Consider the following 23,649-nt stretch of genomic DNA (forward strand, 5'->3'; position numbering starts at 1 on the left):
TACTTTTTGAGAGAGAAAGAGAGAGAGAGAGAGAGAGAGAGAGAGTACTTGTATGGTTAGGGATCCAAACATCACTGTGAATAATAGAAAAAGGTTTTTATGGTTTGGTTGTATTCAAAATTGGGAGCGATGATGCTTTGCAAACTCACATGCTTCACATTTAAACGAAGAAAAGTTATATTATGAAATAACTTAGGAAACAAATGTTTTAAGTAACGTAAACTAGGATGACCTAATCTTAAATGCCAAACCATAATGTGTCATCTTTATTATTCAAAACAGAAAAGGACTCAAAGTAGGAACTTATTATTTTTGAAGGTAGTTGTGATGCAGATCCAATGTCAAGGTAGTAGAGTCCTCCACTCTCCATAGCACTGTCAATCATCTTCCCCGAATTCAAATCCTGAAAGGCACAATGAGATAGGAAAAAAATAGTTTGACAATTTATATCTTGGGCTGATTTCCTAACGGATATTAAATTACATGATAAATTTGGAACATAAAGGACATTTTTAAGAGTTAACATTGGAGACAACACAACTGACCATTTACATGCAATAATGGCTGAAAAAGAGCCATATGCAATTTTTATTTTTTGATTAAGTGCACATGAACTATAAGAAGAGAACAAAGTAGATTCACCTGTCATGTGATCAGAGGCACCTGAATCTACTATCCAAGTATGATTGGGACTGACATTAAAAACTGCAAAATTACCTTTTGTTGCTATAGAGCAAGAAAGAGTTAGAGACTCGAGGAGTTTGTACAATCTATCTAGTTATTCTATAGTGAGTGGAAGTTGACGCGAAAAGACTTGCTTCCCTTGATCAAAATTACAAGACTGAAGCGACGACAACCTTTCTTCTTCTAGTTAGGAGGTTTGCCTTTGAGCTTCCAACAAGTTTCACGCGTATGTCATTCGTGTTTGCAGTGATCACACCAAGGAACTTTGTCTAACCTTTTTCCCTCGTCAAGGTTCCTAGTAGCCAAAGTTGTGTATTCAGATTCTGAGCTTCTTGGTGACTTGCCCATCATAATACCTTGTCGTGCCTCCTCCCTTCTTATTTCTGCAAAATTTTCACGAAGAGTTGCCAATGTTATTTTTCCTAAAACTTTACCTCTTACCTCATCAAAGTCTTTATTGAGCTCGGCGAGAAACATGAAGACACGGTCATTTTCTTGCCTCTTGAGAAACAAAACACTATCTTTTGTACACCTCAAATCGTCATCATAACAGAGATCCAACTCTTGCCACAGGGTCAACAACTCATTATAATAAGCAGTTACATTCCCATCACCTTGATTCGCATGCCATAACTTTGATTTTAAACCAATAATTTATGAGGAGTTTTGAATTTCAGAGTATGTTTCCTTAACAGCTTCCCATACATCCTTTGCAGAAGGAAAAAACATATAAGGCTTACCAATTCCAATTTTCATAGAGCTTACCAACCACACAATAATCAAGGAGTTTTCAAATTTCCATTGTTTGTAACGAGGGTCTCCTCCTGCCGGTTCAGTTACTGCTCTAGTTTAAAAATAAGCTTCTCTTTACTATCTAATACCAGAAGAACAATTTGGGCTCATTCATTATAGCTATTCTCATTCATCTTAGGAATATTGACCTTAAGGGAGTATGAGGAACCCTCTTGGTCATTGCCGCCTATATTGGAAGTGACCATCAATAAATCTTCTAGTATGCCATCTCCCCGACAACCGTTGTCGCCTCTGCCGCTGCCATTTCTGCGGTTGCCACCCGACTCTTGTGGTGTTTGTTCGCCTTGGTTGGATCCGGTGTAGGCCTGTGCTGGAGAGGGTCGCATGCTATTGTGATTTGCCAAAGGAGGTTAAATAGGCTTGTGAAACGGATCGGGTAAGAAAGCAAGGCAAACAAATAGCGGGTTTGGCCTCTAGGGCTTACACTAACAATCTCCCACTAGTATTGGCCTTTAAAGCTTACACCAATCATCTTCCACTAGTAGTGGAGAGCGTTACAGTAAACCTAGTATTGGCCTTTACGGCTTACACCAACAATCTCCCACTAGTTGTGGAAAGATTTACAGTAACCCTAACCTAGTGCTCTTAATACCATATTAAAGAGAATGGTACGTAAAATGTTGTTCTATTTTATTCCTCAGCTCCAGGCTGATTTATATAGTGGGAATACCATAAATTACATTAATTTTTTCCTTAATGGAAAATAAAGAGAAATAAAAGAAAATAAACGGAAATAATAAAATGGGGAAATAAAATAGTTTCCAACAAAACTTCTTGAAATTGGCATACAAATGTCTTAGAAATAATCTATGTTCCATTTCTTCAAATATCTTTTCAAAAACACTCATAAGTCCTTGAAACTTAAGCAAACAATAAGTCATTAAAACTGTACCTTTTGGTTTTCTGAGATAAAGACATATTTTCTTTTTGAACTATTATCTTCAATAAGTAGTTGTAAAAACCATCTCCAACTTTCTTTTGTTTCTATCTCTACCACACGAAAAGCCAAAGAGTAGTACTGGTCATTTATATCCCTAGCCACAAACACCAATAATTTCCTACCATATTTTATTTTTAAGTGACACCCATCTACTCCAATAAAATGTCTACATCTTTTATTCTTTGTTTTAAGCATTTAATTTTATTTTGAAGAACTAGGGTTCTTCACGTTTTCTGCAAAATTCTCTTCACTCAGAACAAATAAATTGTTCATGAATGAAGAGACATGAACGATGAAGGAATGTGAAGCTTACATGATGTTTGTTTAGGCTTAAGATTCCAGTTCACGAGACCCCTACAAAATGGATTGGACGGAGGTTGAAGATGAAGGTCATCGTGCGCTTTGGAGCGAAATTAAAATGTTCCAGGCAATGACGCGCTGACACCTCACTTGACAGTTGCCACTTAATTTTATTTTTCTATTTTATTCCTTTTAATTTCCTTTTCTTTCAAAATTAATTAAAAATTGCTCCTAAATGTTTTTTTTACTCCATTCTTTCTATAATTTCCTAAAAATATTTTCAACCACATATGTTTTTTCAAAATTTAAAAATAATTTTAAATATTTTTTTAGTATTTTTCCATTATTTTATTTTTAATTCATTTTAAACAAATTATTTCTCCATCATTTTCAAATATTTAATATCCAACTTTCAAGATATTGTTTTTCATAATTTTCTTGACTTTCCATAATTTTCTTGATCATTTATTTGATCATCTGATATTTGTTTTAAATTTTCCTTTTCATTTCCATTTTATTTCATTTAAAAATCTTTTAAAAAAAATTTTAATCTTTTTCTTTTGATTTTAATTGGTTGTTTGCTTCTAACTTTTGGTTGACTTGGTCAATATTGGTTGGTTGAAGTTTCATCTTGTTCAATTGGCTTTGGATCAATCCTTGATGAACTTTCATCATTTCAAATCTACTATTAAGTGATCATTTTTAGTATTTTGGATTGATGATAAGTTTGTCTCATGGGATCATAAAGAGGTTTGGTTGAAGTAATGATCTCATCTCGTTTTTCTTAGTGCTTAATCAATTCTCCATTATCTTCACTTCTTCTTCACCTCTTTCTTTTGATTTTGTTTTGACTTGTGCTACTTATTTTAGGAGAATGATCTCTATCATTTCTATAAAAAGTATGATCAGTATTTTAAAAACCGGACTAGGCATCAAATCGGTGAGGGTACTGGATCACTAGTTTATTGGTCGAATCACTGGGTCACTAGTCGAACCGCGTGACTAAACCAGATAACTCGGTTGAATAGACCGGTCGTTAACAAAATTATATAGGTATAAAACCTAATCTAAATTTAGGTATCATGTCATAAATAAATTCACAAGTTCATAATTTAAATTCAAAATTTAAACATATGTATCGCACATAACAAAATAGTGCAAAATTACAAAGTATAATTGCAAACAAAATTTAATTGCAACATAATCTAATTGAATAATTTATAACAAAATAATTTCATTTTCTACTAAATTTAATTTCAAGGAAGGAAAAATTATTTCAATGTTGGTATCTCCTTAAATATCAAAATCATCTGCAACAAAATCAATCGAATGTACAACATTTTTATTTATATTTTCAATTTTCTATTTTTTTCTTTTATTTGTTTATTTTAATTTTTATTAAAATACTCAAAACGACGTCGTTTTAATTTTTTAAAATAAAAAATAAAATAAAATGCATTTAAACCGCCGATTTTTCCAATTTTAGCGGTTTACACTGGTTCAATAATATATCTGATCCAACAATTGAACCAGACTGATTACCTGGTCGGTTCTCGATTCGACCGACTGGTCCGATTTTTAAAACACATAGTATGGTATATAAATTTTTATTGACCAACCTCTTATAGGTGCTACTTCTACATAAGTACACTTACGATTGCTTAACATAGTGTTAAATTGTCCCGAATCGGTTGATTGATCATTAATGACTAACATTGACCTATAATTGTGATAACTTTACTTTTATGCACTTTATCTTTTAATATCATTTACATTAATGTCATTTATCATTTTTCCATTTACATATCATGTCATTTGTTTCTTGTGATTATGTTTATTGCTTCTTGTCTTTATTGCTTTATTATTGCTTATCAAAAGACCAAAAACATTTAAATATAACAAAACCCTAAAAAGATTCTTAATAATGTTTTGTGGACTTGATGTTACTTTCTCATGCTTATGGAGTTTGAAATTTGGACTTAGACTTAGAATGTTTTCCCCGTGTTTGGAGATTCATCTGACACTTTAATTCATCTGGACCTTGAACTTTCATCTAAGAACTTGGCTCTTATCTTGATAAATAGTTGAACCTTTGAATTTGGGATTTCATTTGGTGTTCTGTGATCTTAATGTTCCTCTAATACACTTGTGATCTTGAATTTCATCTGATGTTTGATTCATCTGAGGCTTTAGATTCATCTGATCATATTGATTTGCATGATTGTTGCTTCTTATGGTTAAACTCCAAAGAGAAAGAAATGCTTATTTGGACCAATATCAAATGCTTGCTCCATCTTGTGATTAGTTCACTTGCACACACTGTGACGCTCGTAATATATATTTAATTATTTCGCTTATTTTGAATTATATAGTGAAATTAGGAATTCTTGGTGTTTTATATAATTATTTTATGTTTTAATAATAATAATAATAATAATAATAATAATAATAATAATAATAATAATAATAAGAGAGTAGTAGATAAATAGTAATTGGGCCGTGAACGTGAGTTAGCATGAGAATGTGGGGAGTGTAAGTGTTAAGCCCAAATAAAGGGAAATACTTAGTGAAAGATTAATAAAAGGAGGGAAATAGGGAGAGTTAGTGAAGAACAGGACTTTTGAAGAGAACGTAGAATAAAGAGAAAGAGGAGAAGAGAAGAAAGTACAACCTATAACGAAAGAATTTTCCGGTTGAAGGTTTAGAATCACCAAACAAAGTAAGGGTGGGGTTCTAACCTTATAAAGGGTTGTATAATGGTGGGGAATGGTAGAAATTAGGTTATGTGAATTGTATGCCATAAGTTCTCATTATTTGTCTTATGAATCTTTGAGGTTGTTGATTATGATGTCGATAATTGCATTGAAAAACTATGAATTTTGAAGATTTTCGTATGGGAAAATATGGATTTTTGGGGGCTTGAGGGATGAAGGTTCGTAGCAGCAAAAACAATCATTTTTGGGTCTGCTACATCGGGAACCGGGTTCCCAAATAGGGGAACCAAGTTCCCAGACTCTCTGTAGCATAAAAATTGAACTTTTAACAGGGGGAACCGGGTTCCAAAATGAGGGAACCGAGTTCTCATGAAACAGAGGGTGTGGGGAACCGGGTTCTCAAATAGGGGAACCGGGTTCCACTGAGTTGAAATGATTTTTTTTCTAAACTTCAAAGAGCCATAACTTTTGACTCGGGTGTCCGTTTGACGCGCCGTTTCGACCATTGAGAAGCTAAAACTATTTTCTAAATGATAAAAATCAGTTTGATGACAGTAGCTCAGTATTTTACGGGTAGGGATGTGGTTTATTACTTGGGTTGCAGTGTTATGTTGGCAGTGATGTGGTTTATTACTTGAGTTGTAGTGTTATGTTGTCACATGTAGACGATGCATACTTTGCATTAATTATGACGACGACGTGGCCTGGATTGGCAAAGTGACGTGAGCTTTGGCTCGATTATGCCCAAAATTGGCAAAGTGATGTGGGCTGATGCCCTAGGTACCACATGCATATTAGGAAGTCGGTCTCATTACATCATCATTGTTATTACTATCGGTTTGATAATCGTGATTATTTGATGTGGATGTATATGTATTGGTAGGTTGTAATATTTTATGACGAATGTAGTAAACAAATGGAATAACATGGATTATGATCATGTGAACTTGTATTTCGATCTGCTTATTATGTTACGATATCTCACCCCTTCTGTTTGAATGTTACCTTATGTTGGTAATGTGTAGATAATCCGCAGTAGCTTGAAGAGGCGTTTAGCGGAGGAATTTCCTTGCTTTGCGTAGTTGGGTCGGTGTCGCTCTGATATGTAACACTTGGGGTTTTTCGTGTTTGTTTTGTATTTTTGGGAGTGAAACTTTATAAATCCATTGCTGAATTTTTCTATTGATACTTTATGTTGGTACTTATTCTAAAGACGATGTTGTCAATTTATGTTTTAAGTTTGATGCTGGAAATTCGTGAATGATTCATACTATAATTTTCCGCTGCGATTAAGAGAAAAGAATTTCAGACATGATTAAATTGTGTTATGTGTTGCGTACCTACTTTACGAGCTTTTGTGGAATTATGAAGGTAGCATCCTAAATGTATTTTGAAATTACATTTTAGTTACTATTAATTTCCTATATATTGACGTGGGGCGATTTAGGGTGTTACACACACAAAGGCTTTTTTTTGTGATACCACTACAACAAAATTGAGCAGAATTACAAATACTTTGACTTCCCTATTGCACAGAAGAGATATGTAGGCATAAGATGTGACGTTTTACCGAACACTAAAAAGTCAAACATTTTTTTCTCATCCCATCAATATTTTTGCAAACTTTAATCCTTTAGTCTAAAAACACATATTTTCAAAAAGTTCTCATGAAATATCATTAATATGAAAGGTGCTAATACATTCCCCTTCCCCTTGTAACAACAGTAATAACTATATAACAAGAAAGAGAAAGGATTTTTCTCTTGTTTTGTGCAATTGATTATTCCATTGCTTAATCGTGTCACCTCCACTAAAATTAACCCTGCAAGAAGTTTCATTAGTTATATTCCAAACTTAGCACAAAGCATGCGTCTTGATAACATCAGCTACCACTAAACCCTTACTTTTCTCCAATAATTATATATATCATGTTTCTTTACTCTCAAGAGCTGCCAATAGCGAAGCTTCAATCCAGATTTTTTAAATTGCTGTTTTGCCATCAAACTTTAAGTGTTAAAATACAATTTGCCCTCTACCCAATTGCATCTTTTTATATCTTGATGATGACTAAATTAACTAGTTTTATATTTTCTCAAGTGGTCCACCACTGCCTATATAAACTACACAGTGCCAAATTATTTTTTTGAAAAATCAGAAAGCAATATTCTGAAAATTTTATATTTATTATTGAAATTTAAATATGATAGCAACATTTCTGAAACGTATTCGTTACATGCAACATAAGAATTAGAGTTGCCTCAAGTTTTGTGAAACACTTGTAAATAGGCCCGGTCTTGCGGAGGAGTAAGAGACTCTGTAAAGAGGATCTCAAAAGGGCCCTCAAATTTTAAAAAGTTCAATTTCTTTTACATTAATATTAATAAATAGAGATAATAGTTATTTTGCCCCCTGTTATAGGAGTGAGGTTTAAAAAACTCCCTATAAAAAAAAGTTTGGATTCGCTCCAAACATGAAGATTTCTCTGTTTTGCCCCTTCAAGAAATTCAATCATCAGAATTATTGACGTGGCAACCTTTTTTTATATTTTCAATTTTTTCAATATTTTTAGTGATGTGGCAGGTTTAGTTGGAATTTTTTATTTTTTAAATTATTTTTAATGGCGTGGCAGACTTAGTTAGAATATATATATATATATATATATATATATATATATATATATATATATATATATATATATATATATATATATATATATATATATATATATATATATATATATATATATTATAATAATTTCTAAAAACATGTTTACTAAATATTTATTTAGATCCTTATGTTTTAAAATATATTTTATTATAATTATTAACTAATAATGTTTTATTAACTAATATATTAAGTAATTTATTTTTTAATATATTAGTTAATTATTGTTAACGTTATTAATTAATATATTAATTAATTAAATTATTAAATAAATTAGTTAATATATTATTTAATTAAATTATAAAATATATAAGTTTAAATATAATAGTTATATTATAGTTATTAGTTAATATTAGTTAACATTATTATTAGTTAATACTGTTACAATTAATATTTATTTTACTGTTAAAGGTAATTACATTATAAAATATAAACTAAATTAAATTAAAGTTAATTAAATTATAAAATATAAAATAAATTAATTTAGTTTTAATTTAAATTAGTTTAATTTAGTTTTAATTTAGTTTATTTTTAATTACATAAACTAATTTAAAAAATACTTAACCAAATTAATTTAGTTATGTTTTATAGGCTATGTTTTATAAACTAATTTAAAAAATACTGAACCAAATTAATTTAATCATGTTTTATAGGCTATGTTTTAAAAAATACTGTTAGTCATATTTTATAGGCTATGTTTTAATAAAAGAACGTAGCTTTTAAATTAATGTAATAAACTAATTTAAACTAATTTATTAACATTATTTTAAATAATAATTTAAATATTTAAATTTATTTAAATATTAACATTTTTAAATATCAATGGTATTTAATATTTTTTAAATATTTATGTTATAATAGTTTAAATATTAACGTTAAATATGCAATTCATGTAATAAATATTTAGTAAATACTTTTTCAGAAATTATTATAATATATATTTAATGCAAGAATTAATACAAAAGAAGCAAATAGTCTAGTGGTTTGTGGTGCCCCCTTGCAATTATTAAAAATTCCAACTAAACTTGTCACGTCATTAAAAATAATTAAAAAAATAAAAAAATTCCAACTGCCACGTCATTAAAAATAATTTTAAAAAAATGAAAATATATAAAAAAAGTTGTCACGTCAATAATTCTGATTATTGAATTTCTTGAAGGGGCAAAACAGGGAAATCTTCATATGTCAGGGGACGAATCCAAACTTCTTTTTTATAGGGATTTTTTCAAACCCCGTCCATATGCTAGGGGAAAAAATAGCTATTATCCCTAATAAATATATAAATTAATATAAAAAAATTTAATAAATAAAAAATTTTAGAATAAAAATTCAATACAATTAAAAAATGAGATTGATAAAAGTCTAAATAATTATAATTAAATTTATTTTTTAATACATTATTATATTTTATATGTGCTATTTTTATTTATCATAATTGTATTTTTTTTTTTAAATTTGAACCCATTTTTTAATTTAGAACGGGACTTTTTGCTTGATTGGGTCAGGCCTGCTTGTAAATTAGTTGCAATTTAACCAGAGCCAACTTAGTGCAGATGCAGGTTGTGCTATCGCACTGGCTCCAAATCTTGAAGAGCCTAATGATTTTTTTTAATCACTAAATTAATATATTTTATGCCTCTTTTTAAAAATACATATAAAATTATAATTTATTTTAAAAATCTATTTTACACTTCTTTATTTGTAAAATTATAATTTAGTTTTAAAATCTATGATTTTATACTGTTTTTAAAAACAAAAATTGGTATAAACTATACTTTTTAAATTTATTTTTTAAATTAAAACATAGTTTCAAAATTAATTGGGTCGGTCTTGAGTTTAATCATTACAAAGCAAATGAAAATCTTATATAATTATAATTTAAATGTGATAAATATTTTATAAAATCTCTATTTATTCACAAATAAATTTTAGATCATATGCGGTTGTCAGTGATACGGTTGTCAGTGATACACTAAATCAAAATCAACAATGACTCTAATACTTAATAGGGTCATTCATTATCTTGTCAAATATGACTCTAATACTTAATAGGGTCATTCATTATCTTCTTTCATTAAAGAAGATAAAGAGAGGGTATTGCTTGAATTTAGTATTTAAAATGAGGATTCCATGAGGTAATCTAAAGAGTACAAAACAAACTCATATACAAAAACTAAACAGTAGTCAAAAAAGCAAAGCATTGCTTTATGCATTCAATAGCACAAATGCATCAATCAACAAAAAGAAATATACCTTGTACACCACCTACTCTTGTCTTAAACCGGGACCAAGATATAACTATAAAGTGGTCCAAGAAACATATCAAATTAAAAATAGAGGAGTTTCTAAATTTATCATCTTATATTGCTTTTAGGGATGAATATTGAAAAAATCTCATAAAAGTTATATAATAGCACTTTAAAATAGATCTCATAAATGTTTTTATAAAAGCTTTAAAAGGCTAAAAAGATAACACAAAGTTGCCCTTTCTAGAGATCAAATTCAATATTACTCCTACTTCTATAAAAATGTATCCCTTATGGAAAAGATGGATTAGGAATCAGATAATCAATGTGGCATATTACTTGGTCAACACAACAAAATCTTTGTAGTGCACACAACACAAGTAGTCAAACACTTGAGCTTTTGAGGGGCCCACACCATCCAACATGCTCTTATTATGACAATGATACATTCAGGCCATAACCCACTCACTCTCTCAACATTTACAACCGCCCAGGATAGTGACATATTGACTCCAACTTGATTCACTTCACAACCATTCCACACTTCAAAATAAGACAAAAAATTAGGTCTTTTTGTAATATTTAAAAATACCACAAGGGTACTTTCAATAACCAAGTGGTTTATATATTGCACAAAACTTGCACCTAATTCATTTACAAATAAACTATTAACCATATTATCTTTTCTATCAAGCAAACCCACTAAAGAAAAAAAACATGGGAAATTGCTTGGTGCTGCAACAAATTAATATGATGAAGATCATAAAAACTGATAGGAAAGTTCTTGAATTCAAAGTACCAATCAAAGTTGAAGAGGTTTTGCCACTTCCACCTCCAGCATCACCAAAAGGGGTCAAGAAGGTGAGGTTTGCAAATCCAGAAGTTCAAGATGTACATAAAAGTAGTGTGGTTAGGATTAAGCTTGTTATTAGTAAGCAAAAACTGCAAGATATGTTGGATAATGGAGGGATTTCAGTTGACAAGATGTTATCTCTTGTTCATGGTGAAAAGGGAGTGGATGGTGAAGATTTGTGTAAAGAAAATAATGATGATTCTCTAGGAGAATGGAAACCGGTATTGAAAAGCATACCTGAAGTAATCTAGCAGTAGGCTTCAAGTTACAATATTTTTGTTTCTTTCTTATACTGTTTAAGTGTTAGAGTTTTCCTTTTTCTAATATGTACTATACAATAGTGTAATAAAAGAAGTAATAATCATGGTTTTAAATTGCGGTCGCGGATGCGGTTGCGGGAGTTGCTGTTGCGGCCAATGCAATTGCTGCGATGCGCATTGCGGCCGTTGCGGCGTGAATTTTGATCGGAAGATATTTGAAAAACACCATTAAAAAACTCTTAAAGTTAATATTTTACATTACAAATCACATGTAAATTGAGTTTTTTGGGTTCTCAAATGTTGAGTTATGATGAAAATATGTTAAGAAACATGGGTGAAAGTGTTTGATGCGAATTTTAGTGTTGTCGGATGTGTGATTTCAAATCACAACGCAATTGCGGCCTGATGCGGAGACTACCACGTGCGCGCATCAGCAATATTGCGGCTGCAATTGCGATTGTGGATCGCAATTTAAAACCATGATATAAATAGAGGATACCAAAGAAATATTCTGACTTCAAGTTCAGCATATATTCTTTTCTAGGCTAACATTTGTATTTTGCGTGAATCAATTGGCCGGCCGAAAAACACTCGTATCACATTAAATTTTGATTCTTATAGCACATTTTCTATTAGTTATGAGTCTCACATCGGACAATATATGACCTGAACATGTGTTCAAAAGTAGGGGCGATTTTCGCCTTACTAGCCGATTTTATAGGGTTGAGTTAGGCATAATCATATTTCCTAACATGATATGACAGCCTCGTTTAAGATTCAATGAGCTTATAAGTGGGGGTAATCCTCACCCTACTAGTTGATTTTGTAGAGTTGAATATTTATACTTCCACAAATCTTCATACTTCTAAGTCATGTCATCATAGTTTTAACATCCTCATTCAAGTTATACTAGGATTTGCAGGTTAGAAGACTTAAGAAAATTCAAGCCTCGACCATGATTGTGCTTCAATCTCATACTTTGTTGACATAATTCTTCTCAACGCTCACCACACCAATTTATTGTGAAATTAATGCCAAGAACAAAGCATAATAGGTTTATTTTCTTGGTAAGAAACCCACAAGGGTAGGAAAGAGGGAAGCAAGCAAGAACACAATGAAATTGGCTATAAACGGTTATTCTTTACTTTCTCTTTGAAACAAGATTACAAGTGTTACAAAATAACAAATAACCTTCTCACCCTAATTAGAATTTATAGTATGCAATGATGAGAGACTAATATGCTATTCATAATAAAACTAACACACTAAACTAATGAGCTTCTACACACATACCTATTACACAAGCTAACTTAGGGAACAAACTAACTTAAACAATTAGGCTTAACAAACAGGCTCAATTCGATATGTTAACAATCCTAGTATACTTCGAGTACAACATGAGAATAGACTTCGACGACATGCTATGATTTTGTCGAATTGTTGAACCAAGAAGCTACCATTCGATCATACTAGAGTTTGATCCAATATCTCACAATTCTCCACCTTGGAACAAACTCTATAACATCAAGGGAACAAACTAGCTTTCTTCTTGCAGCTTTATCAACTGCAATTGCGCAAGGTATTGGTGCTCATATCAGCAACATTATGATCTTTAGAAATCTTTAGCATTTGGACTTCTCCACGCTCGATTACCCCTCTGAAGAAATGCAGCCTTACATCAATGTGCTTGATCCGCTCATGATAGGCTAAATTTTTCTACAGGTGTATTGCACTTTGAATATCACATTTAACAGTGATAACTCGACCTTGAAGTTTCAGCTCTTTAACAATACCTTCAAGTCACAATTCTTCTTTCACAACTTCACTGAGGAAAATATATTCTTCTTCAGTGGTTGATAAGGCAACAACCTTATGAAGTGTTACTTTCCAACTGGTTGTTGTCCCAAACATAGTGAACACATATCCAGAAATAGATTTCCTAGAATCCATACAACTTGCATAATCAGAGTCGACATACCCTTTGATTACTGTTTTACTATCTTCACCACATGCTCCACCAGAAATTAGGACTCTGTTTAGAGACCCATTTATGTACCTTGGAATTCACTTCAATGCTTGCCATTGAGCCTTTCCAGGATTCACCATGTACCTGCTTACAAGACTTGCTGCATATGTTATGTCGGGTCTAGTACAAACCATTGCAAACATCAAAGAACCTACTATGTTAGCATATGGGATGATATTCATATATATAAGCTCTTTCAACCTCGGTACTGGGACACTGATTTATACTTAGCTTGAACTGAGGATTTGTTAGTGTCACAACATGCTTTGAATTCGACATACCAAATTTGTTGAGAATCTTCTTCAGGTGTGTCTCTTGAGATAAGCATAATCTCAACTGTTTTCTATCTCTTCGGATGTTAATCTCAAGAATCCTGGATGCAAGTCCCAGATTCATGTCGAACTCCTTTTTGAGTTCAACCTTCAGCTTCATCACATCCTCGATATTGTTGCTTGCTATGAGAATATCATCCACATAAAGCAACAAAATAACAAATGAATTTCCATGTCAAAATTTGAAGTAAACATGGTGGTCGAACTGACTTCTAATGAAACCTATGTGTGCCATTAACTTATCAAATCTTGTATTCCATTGTCGAGGAGAGTGTTTTAGTTCATGAAAGATATATTCAATTTGCACACATGATCTTCCTTTCCCTTTTTCTGTATACCCTTCAAGTTGCTTCATTAGGATTTTTTCATCTAGATCTTCATACAAGAAGAAAGTCTTCACATCCATCTGTTCAAGTTCTAGGTCGAACTTCGCCACCATAACTAACAACATTCTGATGGAGATATGCTTTACAATAGGTGAGAACACATTATTGGAATCAACACCTTCTTTTTTAGTAACCTCCTTACGACCAATGTTGTCTTGTATCTTTTTGACATCGCTCCTTCAATTCCTTCCTTAATCTTGAAAATCCACTTACAGCTAATTAACCTGACCCCTTTAGATTTCTCGATCAGCTTCCATGTGTTAATATCATGAAGAGATTTCATCTCATCATTCATGGCTTTCAGCCATTCAGTCTTATTTCGACTCCTTATAACTTCCTTATAGTCTTTAGGTTCTTCATCTAGAACCTCACTTGCAGATATTAAACCATAAGGTATGAGATCTTCATACCCAAGTCTCTGAGGTGGTTTGATGACTCTTCTCGGCCTATCTCTTGCTAACAGGTAATCATCAATAGTTTCCTCATCTTCCTCGGTATCTTCAGCATCTTGTGGTTCTTCTTTGACTTCATCTGGGATATACAATTTAGCATCGACATGCTCCACCTTAACAAGAATCTCTCCCTGTTCCAACTCTTCAGACATTTCTGCGTTTCGACCAACGTCGTGAGTTTTCTTGAAAGTCATTTCAGCTTCATTGAAAACTACATCTCGACTAGGGATACAACTATTTTGACCTGACTCTAGGCACCATACCCTATAAGCTTTGACTCCTTCAAGGTATCCCATGAACATGCATCTCAGATTTCTAGGTTCGACTTTGTCTTGCCTAATGTAAGCATAGGCTGTGCAACCAAATACTCTAAGTTTGTCAAGATATGGTGAATGTCCCGACCAAACTTCTTTAGGTGTCTTCATATCTAGCACAGTCGAAGGACATCTGTTTATCAGATATGTTATTTTCGAAACAACATCTACCTAAATCACCTTCTTTAACCCAACACTAGTCAATATGCATCTACAAATCAAAGAAGGATTAAAATATTTATCAAACTATATTAAATATAAAACATACGACAAAGTAGAACTACAAAAAAGAATCAAATCAAATCTTCCATAGTCACAAGAGTAAGGATACTAGTCTTACCTATACTAAAAAGAAATATTAATTTTTTTGATTAAATGTGGTGTGAAAAACGATGTCAAGAACAAAGTATAATGGAAAATTATGGAAGACAAGCAGAACAACAAGGATTGGTTATAACTGCTATTCTTTTACTTTCTCTTCAAACAAGATTACAAGTGTTACAAGAATAACAAATAACCATCTCCCCCTAAATTAGGATTTGCAGTATGCAATGATGAGAGACTAGTATGTTATTTATAATAAAAACTAATATATTAAACTAATGAGCTTTTTCACAAATACTCATTACAAGCCTACTTAGGGTACAAGCTAACTTAAATAATCGGACATAACAAACAGACCCAATTCGAAATACTAACAACCCTAGCATTTCAACACCCACATACTAGAACACACTTCGACTATAATATGTAGGTGTTCGACACAATCTCTGTCAAACCAGAAGCTACCCTTCGACACACTAGAGTTCGATCCAATTCTCACAAAATGTTTAATAGTAATTCGATCTAACTCTCTAAACATAAAAAGTAAAATTAATATTTTGTTAATAAATTTAATTGGTATACACCGACAAAGTAAAACAATTTTATACTATCATTTAATTGTGACAGTCATATTTCTGAATGATTGTGATGCATTGACTGTGTAAAAAAAATTTTAGAAAGACATTGTATTACAATTAATCTCTTTGTTAATATATCTAAGAAATTAATATTTTAGCTTGTAACCATACAAGAATATTCATTAAAAGAAATGAATTAGTGGATGAAAAATTTGCTTGTTCTAATGATGGAACAAGAGTAATAACTATATAACTAGAAAGACAGATGCATTATCTCTGTTTTGTGCAATGGACTATTCCATTGCTTAATTGTGTGTTTCCTAACTCCACTAAAATTAACTATGCAAGAAGTTTCATTAATTAAATTCCAAAGCTAGCACAAAACATGCGTATTGATAACATCAGCCACCACTAAGGCCTTTCTTTTCTCCAAGTACTCCTCCAATAATTATTTTGTCTTCTTTGCATTTCCCTTTCAGGGTCATGCTAACGAGTGCCCCAGAGACACTGGTTAAGGATTCCAAAAATAAAAGTATTCTATAAATAAATAAAATATTTTAGTTTACAATGCATTGAATACAAGTAGTTTTAAGAAAACATACCTTTTATTTCTTAGAAAAGTCAATTATTTCCATTTTCATTATATTGAATACAAGTCTTTAATAATCTAAACATACCTTTTTAAATCCTTAACCAGTGCCCTTGGGGCACTCGTTAGCATTTCCCTTTCATTAAATATATAATATACTCCCTCCGTTTTTTATTATAAGTCGTTTTAGACTTTTCACACAGTTTAAGAAAAATAATAATTGTTGTATGAAAATGAGAAATTATGAAGGTTTTTACAAAATTATCCTTCATTAATGACATATGGAAGATAAATTTATATAATTGAAAGGAGAGAGAATAATAAATATTTAAGGATATAATAGGAAAAGTAGCATTAATTATTCATTGGAATTGTAAAGCGACTTATATTTAAATACAATTTTTTTTTCTAAAACGACTTATAATAAAAAACGGAGGGAGTGCTTTTTACTCTCAAGAGCTACCAATAGCTAAGCTTCAATCCAGGTTTTATAAATTGTTGTTTTGCCATCAACCTTTTTAAGTGTTAAAATACAATTTGCACTCTACCCAATTGCATCTTTTTAAACCTTGGTGATGACTAAATTAACTTGTTTCATATTTTTCTCAACCGGACCACCACTGGCCTATATAACGACATAATGCCAAACTATCTTTTGGAAAAATCACACCACATCCAATAGGAGCCATTCATTATCACCTTTCACTAAAGAAGATAAAGAGAGCATATTGATTAAATTTCATATTTAAAATGAGGATTCCATGAGGTAATCTAAAGAGTGAAAAAACAAACTCATATACAAAAGACTAAACAGTAGTCAGATTAGCAAAGCATTGCTTTATGCATTTATTTTTTTTTTATAATGATAACGAGATATAATTATAAAGTAGTCTTTAAAAAAACTATTGAATTAAAATTAGGTGTTTCTGAATTTTTTTTTTTTTGGGTTGAAAGTTTCACCACAAACTACACCAATTTTTTTATTAGCATCATTACCTACGAGACGAGTTTTATATCGTTCAAAAAAGATATCATATTTCTTTTCATTTTCAATAAGAGAATATATTCTTCCGCGTGATCGTTTTTTAGTTACGGTCATTTAATGTATTAATTGGATTGGTAGGTTAAAGAGAGGCGGAATTGGGTGTGAAATTATGATTGTTGAATAGGGTACGAGGTTTAAAAATTCTATGTTGTATTTGGGTGACCATTTGAGAATAATGAGGTGAGATTTTTGATGAAATTGTTTTGATTGTAGGGGTAAGATTTTGATCAATAGATTGATTTGAGATAGTAGAAGATGTAGGTGTTGGTGAAGAGGTAGATGATGATGGATTTTGAGAGGTAGCATAAAGTGTGTTTTTGGCCATTGAAACTTGATTTTGTTTAGGGGTGGGATAGGTTGTTTGGGTCTCATGTGTAGATGTGATTTGAGTTAGTTCATGTGTGTTGAAGGGAATTTCTTATTGCATCCTTAGTAGTGCTCACACACTTTTGTGAGAATACAAAAATGCCTCTAAAAAATGGAGATACATCTTCGGACGCACCAAAATCGCATAATAAGTTTGAAACTGTATATATGGAAATTGTTGTGATTGGAATACCAGAAACATATGCATAATGGGAATAACAATATAAATTAACATCAAACATTGTTATGACATACATTAAAAATTTAGTATTACATAGATAATCGTAAACGTAAATCTAACATTATCTTTCATCATTAATAGATGGTTGAGAAAATTTCAACATCTTTAGATTATATTATGTTGATCTCGCAATCTTTGCATCCACCTCGATCAGACCTTTTATTTTGTATTGGTGAAATGTACTCCACATAACAGTTAAATCTTCATTCATCTTTAGCTTAAACTTGTTGAGTTGTATCTTTTTTTTTGTCAATCGAAGGGTGAACGATAATAGAGCTTCACAACTCTTTGATTGCCAAGGTAGTGTAACAGATTCTCTAGTGTAGATTTTAGATCGACAAGAAAGGTAATCTCTATGAACCTAAATTCAAGAGAGGCATTTGGTCGTTGAAGTAGACAAAAGTGAGATATAAATATTGAGACTATGTGTGTGATTTTGCTAACAACGTGAAGGATACCCATGTCTATACAAATTTTAGATAAATATGGGCCTTAAAAATCCAATCTTATCTCAGTGGATATTCAGGTGATGTACTTCGGGATTAACCTTGTTACGTTTAGTAAATTAGGGTGAATACAAAAATGTAGTTATGAATTAACCCTTATTAGAATTTTTTAGAAAACATGGTGCGTCTGGAAGTACATTTCTAAATTTATCTCTCATAGTAACAAATCCTGATATGGAAATAGCAACTGTTATGAAACACAAAAATTTAGAAAAATAGATTATATTAAATGTATCAAAATGTTTCCAGTTTACATCGTTAATATCAATCCAACGTTACATATAGAAAACAAGTCACCACTTAAATAAATTGTTAGATAAAACTAAAATGTATCATAATACGTGCCACCACCTATATCTATATTTGTGGGTTGTTCCGCATTTGACTTTTTCTTATTTGATTCTTTTTCAATCTCGCTCAACTTGGTGAATTCTTCTATCCTATCCAAAAATTTATGTGGTCTGATTTCAGCTTTCTTTATTGAATGAGTTTTCCACTTCGATGATGTATGTCGTATAGGACATCCCGATTTTCAAATAAACTAGAAAAAATGTAGTGATTTTGAAAGTCTCCCAATACAATAATGTGTCTGGTTGGATTTTGAGGTGCACCACTCCGAAGTGAAAAAAAAATTTCGAGTAGCCATATCTTGTCATATTAATACACACCCTATTATATGCATTTGCTATAAGATGACTCATCTCAGGAACGCATGTCCATTTTTCCTCTGGTGTCAAACCGCTAACACAAGGAATAAGACATGCATGAATTGTATTGAAATGTTTTTTTCCTTGTATAGTGTTGTGTATGATACCTTAGGCATCTTCAACTCTGATAAGTTGTTGATGAGTAAGTGTATTATTCTCCTCTTTTTTACCAAACAAATATGAAACAATGTGATAACTACACTTACCATAACCCTTAATATCTACACTTTGCTCAATGTATTGTGCATTAAAATCGACATCTCTTCAATGTGTATCGTTTTTGGTAAAGGTGGTGAAGGAGATGGTTTGCTAATGCGAGCACCTTTGAAAACACTTTTTTTTTAGATTTTGAAGTTGAAAAATCTAGAAAATATGTGTCAACATATTTGAAATAGAATGAGACCACGTCGTTGAATTCTCACTCTGTGTTGGATTGATCTTCTTAGGAGCACCCTTTGTTTTTATTGATTATGAGGGTGGTTTCAAATATGTGGCTTCAAGATATGCAATCTTCCTCATTTGCTCTTAGATGTGCAATTTAATGATGTCGTCAGCTTACAAAAAATCTCTCTTGAGTCACTTCCCATTCAGTCACGATAGATATGTTCAATTTACTATCCTTCATCACATCATCATCATCGTCATCATCATCAAATCAGATCCTTCTCCAATACATGTAAACCTCATCCATTTGTATGGGTCTATCCATTTTCTTCTTTGAAATTAAACGAGAACATGGAAGACGATATGTCTTCTTAAGTACACAACCACATTTTGAGTCATTTGAACCTACTTTCTCTGTTTGTTTGACATTGTGATAAATAAAATTCATCCTCGATTAAGATATATTATACATTAACTGTGAATAAAGATTGTTGTCTCTGAATCTGTGTTCGAATATTATAATGTTGCAACCAAATGATGTTTGCATCTCGTTATGCTGATTTTGGATCATTTGGTTCACGGTATCTCAATCTCTATACAAATTACCTTTACTATTTCCTAACCAATTATGTAATATAGCATTAGCAGATTCAACTATGTTAGTTGTTGTATTTCTAAAGTATTTTAGTTGATCGATCCAAGAACATATAACTCTTCCGTAGAAAATTTTACTATAAAATTGCAGGCATTTATTGTGCATTCCAATATCACACAAGCTTTAATCATTTTCCCATCTTCATCCTTAATACGTTTGGTCCCTCCTGCAAGCATAAAAGTCTACTATTCTCACATTTATTGTTATGTGATACCTAAAAAGTAATGCATAATATGTAGGAAATACCTTTGCAATCAAATTCATCATTGTGGTATCGCGATCGGTGACAATGACATTTGACATATTTTTTTGGTCCTTCAACATAGCCTGACACACTTCTAAATCCCGAGTATCATTATCCTCTTTTTCACTTCCAATAATGCAACCCAACTGAAAAAGTTATCTTCGTAGAAGTAACACTAACAATTTCCAAATGTGGAAGCTTGTACTTATTGGTCTTATATGTAGAATCAATAATGAGTACAGTGGAAATCTGTAGAACAACTTGATGGAATCAGGATGATTCCAAAATATATCTCAAATAATTTCTACATCCTCACACACTTTATACTTAGATACATAATGGTCATAATCCAAAATCTTTAACAGTTGTGCATTTCAGTTCTTGGACCTCTTATCGCCTTAATATTTGAGACATTTTGAGGTATGTTCCATTTCAAAGTTGTAAGTATGTTTTTTCAACTGCACTACTACAAAAAAAACACATATAACAACGGTCGTGAAAGGCCTATAATAACGGTTGAACAATCATTTTTAGGTAGTGAGTGGTTGTAAGTGGATTATTTACAATCACAGTATGTTACTCATGGCAGTAAATTGGATAGCGTGCTACATATAACCACGGTTATATTAAAATTGTTGTTGTATGTCTTTTAATAAAATTAATAAATGCAGCAGTAGAACAACAACAACAACAAGAAGAAGAAGAAGAACAACAACAACAACAACAACAACATGAAGAACAACAACAAAAACAACCACAACAACAAGAACAATAAGAACAACAATAATAACAACAACAACAACAACAAGAATAACAACAACAAAAAGATCAACAACAACAACAACAACTAAGATTGCTAACTTGAATCCATACTTTCCTTGTCTCATTCAAGTTGGAGAAGAGATGATGGAGTTCTGAAATTTGTTAATGAAAGAAATGATATTTTCGAATTTTGTTTATGAAAGAAATGATGTTTTCGAGTTTGGTTTAGTGGAGAAATAGAGTGTCGTAAATGAAAGATGGCGTTTGGTGGTAGAAGATGAAGTTTGTCTAAATTGGAAGTTCGTCTAAGTTTTAGGTTTCACGTGGATCACTAATATTAGGGTCTTGAGCGTTTATAATCAATAAATAGACGGTCAAGATTTGTTTAAGGACACTGAAGAAACTTAATAAGCGTGCTACATACAACAACGGTTATATTAAATAACAGCTGTTTTATGTCTTTTGATAAAATATATAAAATGCAGCAGTAGAATAACAACAATAAGATTCGAACTCATGACAATGTGTTACATACAACAACAGTTGTATTAAACAAAAATTGTTGTATGTCTTTTGATAAAATATAAAAAATGCAATAGTAGAACAATAACAACACCGATTCGAACTCATGACCAAAGTGCCACCTTTACCACTGTTGGAACTTCCAACTGTGATGAAAAGTGGCTTAAAAGCAAATAAAAAACAAACTTGTAGGTACTAGGATTCGAACTCATGACCATGTGCCACTTTTCACCACGGTTGGAAGTTCCAACAATGGTGAAAAGTGGGTTTAAAATGTAAATAAAAGAAAAGCACCTAATTGAATAGATTCTACCACGGTGGATCTTTTGGCCATGGTGAAGTAAAATTCGGTGGCGTTACGAAAGGAACTTTTTGTAGTAGTGTCCATCATGTTCAATGTCTTGGCAGAAACAGGTTCTTTCTCTTCATGATTAAGACAACTTGCATTGGGATGATCGTCTAACTTAAACACATCATGATTATGTATATCACAAATCATATTAAATGTTCATGTATTATTCGCCATAAGTTACCCGCGCAACTTAAAATAACACTCACATCTCCTCGAACCAGTGTCATCATGTTTCAACTTACATATATGTTTTGTGTATCTGCCACTTTTTCGCGTCTTAGTCTCACAATGTTTGTCTTCTATCAAAATCATTATCTGACCCCCCCCCCCCCTTATTACTACGCAATTTGAGAGCCTCAGTGTGGATCCATTGAAACATATGTTCACGAACAGCAAACTCATGTTCATTTGTAAATTGCTTACCCTACCTTAACATCAACCAGTTTAACATCCATAGATATAATAGCTTTGAGGACAACATTAGGGTGCACCATATCTAAGGCCAATCATAACTGGAAAAAATTAAAAACTCACCAAATTCAACATTGACTTAATCCTGAAATACAATTCAGTATGACATTCAACAACAATCCAGAAATACAATTTTGGATGCAACGTTCATTTTTTAGAGCAAAAATCATATTCTAGCAAGTAATGAGGAAGAAAATACATGTACATTAGCTTAATTTTCAGCTTCTTTTACTCCTTTTGATATGAAAAAAAAAAAGGTAAATATTGTTTTGAAATAGAAAATTTGACTGAGTGTGGAAAGAGGTTTTGGTAGGGATTGAAGAAGAAATGGTGGTATTGGTGGTATGATCATGAGTGAAGCCTACATGAAAGGTGGTGTTTTATTAAATTTCTTGCTTGACAAATCTGAAAATGCACTTCCAAAATAGTCATTGAGTTATGTAATAAACAAAATCATTGTATGGATGAATACGGAGAAACACGTTCGGCTAGTTTTTGAAAAAATGACGGTGCGTCTTACTTAGAACGTGTTTTTGTGTGGAATCGGTACATCTATAGAAGTGCTTATGGAATTACAGAAGGGCATTTTTTAGCTTCATTAGGATGATTCTCCATCCTGTTAAGGATGGGAAGAGCAATCCCGTGTTAAATATGGGAGGTTTAAGTCTCGTGTGCATTAACAATTTGGTGAGGTGATGGAAGAAAATGTAGCAATTTTTCATCTAATAAAATTATACTTGATGTTGTGGGAGCATTTAAATTAGAAATAAATATTTTGTAACCCTTATGATTTGATAGATATGTCAAGAATACCCATGGTGTTGATGAGCTTGTCATTTATTTGTAGAAGACGATGAGATAAGGGGATATCAAAGACACTAAAAAACTTTAGGATGAGAATATGATAGATTTTTTTGGT

General features: G+C 31.7%; 1 protein-coding gene across 1 annotated transcript; it reads left to right on the forward strand.

Moving 5' to 3' along the window:
• Nucleotides 1–11,009: 11,009 nt before the first annotated feature.
• On the forward strand, nucleotides 11,010–12,022 carry LOC131613081 (uncharacterized). Its single transcript, XM_058884794.1, has one exon. The coding sequence runs from the start codon at nucleotides 11,079–11,081 to the stop codon at nucleotides 11,463–11,465; it is 387 nt and encodes a 128-aa protein (XP_058740777.1). The 5' UTR covers nucleotides 11,010–11,078; the 3' UTR covers nucleotides 11,466–12,022.
• The last annotated feature ends 11,627 nt before the right edge of the window (nucleotides 12,023–23,649 follow it).

Source organism: Vicia villosa, linkage group LG6 (genome assembly GCF_029867415.1).
Source record: "Vicia villosa cultivar HV-30 ecotype Madison, WI linkage group LG6, Vvil1.0, whole genome shotgun sequence".
In the NCBI taxonomy this organism is placed as follows: domain Eukaryota; kingdom Viridiplantae; phylum Streptophyta; class Magnoliopsida; order Fabales; family Fabaceae; genus Vicia; species Vicia villosa.

Coding starts and splice junctions, on each gene's coding strand:
- LOC131613081 (XM_058884794.1), top strand. CDS start 11,079: ATGGGAAATTGCTTGGTGCTGCAACAAATTAATATGATGAAGATCATA.